At 46.5% G+C, this 5,327-nt stretch overlaps 4 protein-coding genes across 4 annotated transcripts, besides 6 other annotated features; all 4 read right to left on the bottom strand.

Moving 5' to 3' along the window:
• Positions 1–884, bottom strand: Tc00.1047053427789.39 (hypothetical protein, conserved; the record flags this gene model as incomplete). Its single annotated transcript, XM_799058.1, has 1 exon — positions 1–884. A coding segment is annotated over one exon (884 nt), but the record flags the coding sequence as incomplete, so codon positions are not given.
• Positions 1–5,327: a sequence feature (heterozygous, non-Esmeraldo-like haplotype).
• Positions 952–973: a sequence feature (AT_rich).
• Positions 1,226–2,110, bottom strand: Tc00.1047053427789.30 (NAD+ synthase, putative; the record flags this gene model as incomplete). Its single annotated transcript, XM_799057.1, has 1 exon — positions 1,226–2,110. One exon carries the CDS (start codon positions 2,108–2,110, stop codon positions 1,226–1,228), a length of 885 nt encoding a protein of 294 aa, XP_804150.1.
• Positions 2,172–2,238: a sequence feature (T-rich).
• Positions 2,803–2,880: a sequence feature (A-rich).
• On the bottom strand, positions 2,922–3,953 carry Tc00.1047053427789.20 (hypothetical protein, conserved; the record flags this gene model as incomplete). The annotated part of the gene is made up of 1 exon (XM_799056.1): positions 2,922–3,953. One exon carries the CDS (start codon positions 3,951–3,953, stop codon positions 2,922–2,924), a length of 1,032 nt encoding a protein of 343 aa, XP_804149.1.
• Positions 4,223–4,286: a sequence feature (T-rich).
• Positions 4,504–4,548: a sequence feature (T-rich).
• On the bottom strand, positions 4,776–5,327 carry Tc00.1047053427789.10 (hypothetical protein, conserved; the record flags this gene model as incomplete). Its single annotated transcript, XM_799055.1, has 1 exon — positions 4,776–5,327. A coding segment is annotated over one exon (552 nt), but the record flags the coding sequence as incomplete, so codon positions are not given.

Here is a 5,327-nt window from a genome sequence, read left to right as displayed (position 1 = left end):
AAGAGCTCCCTATTCCGAAATTCCGTCTCCGCTCTCTGTTTTCTCTCTATTGATCGTTCTTCCGCCCGCCGCATCACCTCCATCGATCGCTCGTCGGGGATGTCATGAATATCAGAAAGATCTATGGCTGGTTCATTCATCCTCCTGGGTTCAGCACGGTCCGACATGACTGCAGGACTCATCTCTAGACCTCGGGATGGATCAATAGAATCACTGGAGCGTCGCCGCTCTCTAGTCATCACACTCACTTTCCGCTGATGACCTTCTTCTTCTTCTTTTGCTTGTTCTATGTGTTCCTCTTTCTCCTTCGCAACCTCTCGCAGCTCGGGTCGGAAGTGCGCATCCGTGCGCAGTCGCTTGTCCAACTCCAGCCGCAATTCCTCCAAAGCCGTGTGACGCGCAGATACCCACTCCCCTGCCTCGTGTTTCTCTTTGCGTTTCTTAAGAGGTGTTCCTGGAAAAACGGCAACAACGGGTGCTGCAGCATCCACTGTATTTTTCGTGGCGGAGTCAATGTCACCATCCATTGGACGTCTATGCCTTTGCTGTAAGGCACCCATTTCTTGCTCGCCGTAGATTATATTGAGAAGTCCACGCACATTCTTTCTTCGTTCACTCCCCCCACCCGTACGGTCTGTGGTTTCACCCCCCGCACGAAACTGCGCACCATTGTAGAAAGCGTCCAGGTTAAACCTCTTGAATATCTTCCGGCGACTGCTGGTCTGAGATCCAAAGGCATCCTCCGTTCCTCCGCTCATGCATGTCTTAAATGCGGCATCGTCTTCATCGTCACTCGTCGTTTTCAGAGCCCGTAGAGATTTCCCCTGACGGTGCTCAATGGCCAGCAATCCTTCTGTATCGGAGTTGCCCAATAACTCTCGCATTGCCAACCGAAAAGGCCTGAACTAACGGCAACAAAAGTCAAAAAACGCAATAAAAACAAAGGTAAGCAATATATATATATATATTTAAAGCAAAGGATGCATGCGTAAGACAATATAAGTGCACAAACCGTAAGAACGGAAAGGATCCCAAATATTTGTGTAGGGACAGAATCGGTATCCCCACAATAAAGAAAAAGAAAACCAAAAGGAAACGTATTATGCCAGTAGAATACCAAAGATCCTCATCACATAAACCAAAATAGAAATATATGGCTTTTTCCTTCTCCTTTTGTTTTTCTGCATTTTTTTTTCTTTTTGGGTTTCTTAAAAAAAGAAGTTGGTTACAAATTGATGGGACCCCGGAGTTTATGTGCGTTGCGACGATGTGTATTCTCACATGCATCCTTATATTTCTCGTACTGTTGACGAGCATCTGAAGAGAGCGAGTGCAGAAATGACTGTCGCTCCTCATCACTCAGCTGCAGGCACCACCCCGTGTAGAGCTCCACAAAATCGTACGGGAATCCAAGTTCTTCCTCGTCCGTCTGACCCTCCCACAGGTCGGCGGAGGGAGAGGCCTGTAAAGTGTTCGCCGGCACACCAAGCTCCCGTGCCACCCGAAACACCTCACTCTTGTGTAGGTCAGAGATAAGCTGCACATCGACAACACCGTCGCCTGCCTTGCAAAAGTAAGCCAAGTAGCCATCCTCGTCCATATTCCCTGTACCCATGACAATGGCCGCATTCCCTTCTTGGCTATACAGCTGTGCTACGTAGTACGCCACTGGAGTGCGCATGTAACTTCGTAACTGTCCTCTGGCAAAGTTCTGACCGTCTATCCCCACCGCTGTCTCAACAATCCTTGACAACTGTTTGTAAAGCTCTGTCTGGTCGACAATGACTTCCAGTGCGCCACAAGACTGAATGTTCTCCCGCCCTCGCGCAAGAGCCCACGCACTGCTGCAGATTGGCTGACATATGCCAACATTCCTCACAATGGGACTGTTAGGCATCCGCATCGCCCTTGAACAAAGTGCCAGCACCACTGCAGAGTCAATTCCACCAGAAACACTTGTAACACACACCTTAAGCCCATGGGAAGCCATGTATTCGTTCAGTGCGGCACACTTTTGCTCAATCCATTTGACGGGGCTGAATCCACGCGTACTGCGGTATTCCTCAAGTCTTTTCTGAAGGTCCTCGTGAAGCGCAATAACGGGACTCATAAATGCTTCAATTCCGTAAGAATATCTAAATTTGGCATTGCAGTAATCATCATATCTCAGTAAAAAATAAAAATAAAAAAGAAATTAAAAAAAAAAAAGACAAAAAAAAGGAGTCAAAAAAAAAAAAATTGCATAAATCCGTCAAAAACAACAACCAAAAATAAAAATCGTTTTAACAGGTGTAAAGTCGTCGACGTGGTGAAGACCCACTGCCCCGTCCCCTATTATACATTCGCAACATACTAGAAAAAGGAAAAAAAAAATTTTTTTGAACGTGTGTATACATGTGGTATTCAAAGTCGCCAAACCTCCCTTTTCACACTCACTCAAAAAGGAAAAAAAAAAAAAAAAACAACTGCAACAATAAATATAGACTTTATTAAGGAAGCACAGCCAAATAAGCCAACGACCATCAGTTTTAACGCACGTTTGTTCCCTGGAATAAGCGCACCTAATAGGCAGTGAAAAAAAGTATTGGCAGCAATTGATTCGGTGTATTGTGAGAGCAGTGTGTAGGGAACATGTAATACATATGAAGGCTGCAAACGTGACATTTATATAGGCCAGTTTACAGAAATAAACTCATGTAAAAAAAAAAAAAAAAGCAAGGTGTTATTTTAAAAACTATTCACGTCCCTCATATCGACACAACTTCCCTTTCCTCGCTCTGTCCTGTTTGTATAGATTGTCCTTTTTCTTTTCTTGTTTTTTTCCTTCCTTCCATTTTCATCTCCACCTTTTCCTTTTTTTTTCCCCTTTTTTTTCTTGTTGCAAAAAAAAAAAAAAATCGTTTCAATTATATATTATACATTTACATTTCTTCCGCGTTTGTATCAGCATTCGCATCGGTAGCTGGCTGGTCTGCCAGATCCGCCGCCGGCTCGTTGGGCGGAGTTTTTGCATCTTCAACCGGATACTCCGTGCCATCGGGAGCCTCAGTGTCAGGCGCCGTTGCCTCCCCCTCATGGCTCGGCTTCTCGGCTGAAATCCCCTCCTCAGATGGGTATTCAGCAGCGGCCTGCGTCACATCACCGGGTACAGCAGCCTGACCCGCGGGTTCAGCCACAGCCGATTGCTGCCCAGCTGGGAATTCATCTTCGGTCGGATATTCATTTTTGCTCTCGCCAGAATGACCCTGCTGAAGAGCCTCATCCGCCTGTTGCTCAGGTTCAGTGTGATCTTCCACAGGGCACGGTTCTGCGGCGATGTCTATTTCGTGGTCAAATTCATTAGCTGCTGCAGGCTCGATTTTTTCCTCCTCTTCCTTCTTGGGCACGTCGTTATTTGGATCCTGTTGTGCCGCCGATGCATTTCCATTAGGAAGCTCATGATACGTATCCCTCGCATCCGTATTCTCCGTTGGGTATTCTGGCGCAGAGGCTTGCGATTCCTTGTACTCAATGGCTCTTGTTCCTCTTGAAGCGGAGTCGGTGACGTCACTCACACCAGTTCGCTTCGTCCGAAACTTTGACATTAGAGATTGCTTGTAGTTTGATGCTTCCTTCTTGTCTTGTGAACGCTGTTCCCTTTTATACTCTTCCATAAACCGTTCTTGCCAAAGTATGCCCTCCATGATGAGATCCCTTGGCATTTCCACCCCGCTTCTACGTCGCTCCTCAATAAAAGTGCGGAGGACCTCCTTCTTCACCAGCTCCTCGTGCGGTGTTTCCTTCAGGTCTGAAAGCTGCACCAGCTCGGCATGTCGCACCCATGTGTCGTCGTTAATGCAGCTGAGGTAATCGCGGATCACCACATCGTCTGGAATCAGCGATCTGTGGACCTTGTCTTCGTCAATAAAAAGCTCACTCAATGCCCCCGCAGCGGCTGCAGTTCCCTCCGTCATGATTCTCTCCTGTTATTCTTTTTTTCTTTTTTAGAATATTAATTTTACTCTTCCTTCAATATAAAACGTGTTTTCTTCGCGTTTCCTCTTTTCTTTCTTTTTTCCTATTTTGTGAGCGTGTTGCCAAATCCACTTATTAAATTCCTACGGGCCCGCGTCAAGTCTAATGTCTTCTTCGCTCTTGTCAATTTAATACCGTCTTGCCTCCTTGAACTCCAGGCGCAGTGGCAGAAACGAGAGAGAACGGCGGACAGTCAAAGGGGACGAGTAGGAGAAGTGAAGAAAAAAAAAGAAAGGACGCGGGAAGAATAGAAAAATAGAAAAAAAAAAGAATTACGTCCGCGGCCGAAAGGATTTACATCTCACTCCTTTCGACTGCCGCTAGCGTGCCACGGTGTGAACGGCAACGGGCGGCAATTAGAAGAAGTTTGCGTCTGCCATTCCCACCCAGTCGTGTACGTGCGCACTTGTCGCGAGCCTGTCAAGATGTACGCCGCGCGCCATGACACCAAACAAACAAAAAAAAATGAAACAACGCCTTCCTCGCCTGAAAAAAAAAAAAAATAAATAAACTAAGAGAAAATAAAAAAAAAAATTTGACTGCCTGCATCAAACAGACGCACACATGAAGAGAGAAGGAGACATAGCAGAAGAACATACAAATATTTACGAGTGCTGCTCAACTGATAATAAAGCAATTAAGGGAAAAAAAACAAAACTCATAACAGGTTAATAGATAAATGCATTTACGAATGAAACCCCTTTCGGGGCCCTTCTATCAAAATGTCACCACCGCCACCACCCATCCTCTGCTAGCCCAGTTCAACTGTTAACCGCGTTGTTGACAAAATGAATCAGACCACATGAAACTCCGTTCGCCTCGGATGCACCACGGCGCATTACCAGTCCGCTGTCGGGTATTGTCACCTCCGCAACGCGCAGTTCAAACTTCGGTGCAGAACGTTTACTCCAAATTTCTTGGTTCACCACCAGGACACCTGACGCGGTGGAAACATCGTCCAGCTCCGACTCATCACGCCGCGCACCCTTCGCTCCATCAAATACGCTGCGGTGTGTCACGACAACAAAACGCGGCCGTGTTGAGGGTAGAAACATGACATGAGGCATCCACTCTACTGTTGCCTCACTGTTTAACCCATTCTTTAACGGGACAGAAGAATCTTGTGTTTCCATCTTGACACGCTTCGCTTCATTCTTCACTTCTTCCGGCGCCACGCTTTCCGCTGAGTAGATAGAAAAAAGACTGTCCCACGTCAGGGAAGTTGCCGGTTTGCCGTTTCTAAGATTCGCGTCGTCCTTATCTTCGTTGTTGTTGCTGACTTCTTCATTGCTCACCTCCGGTAGGTACTCCAT

The sequence above is a fragment of the Trypanosoma cruzi genome, genomic scaffold (genome assembly GCF_000209065.1).
Source record: "Trypanosoma cruzi strain CL Brener 1047053517159 genomic scaffold, whole genome shotgun sequence".
NCBI lineage: Eukaryota > Euglenozoa > Kinetoplastea > Trypanosomatida > Trypanosomatidae > Trypanosoma > Trypanosoma cruzi.
Note: the sequence above shows the minus strand (reverse complement) of the source record. Positions and strands in the feature narration are given on the sequence as shown.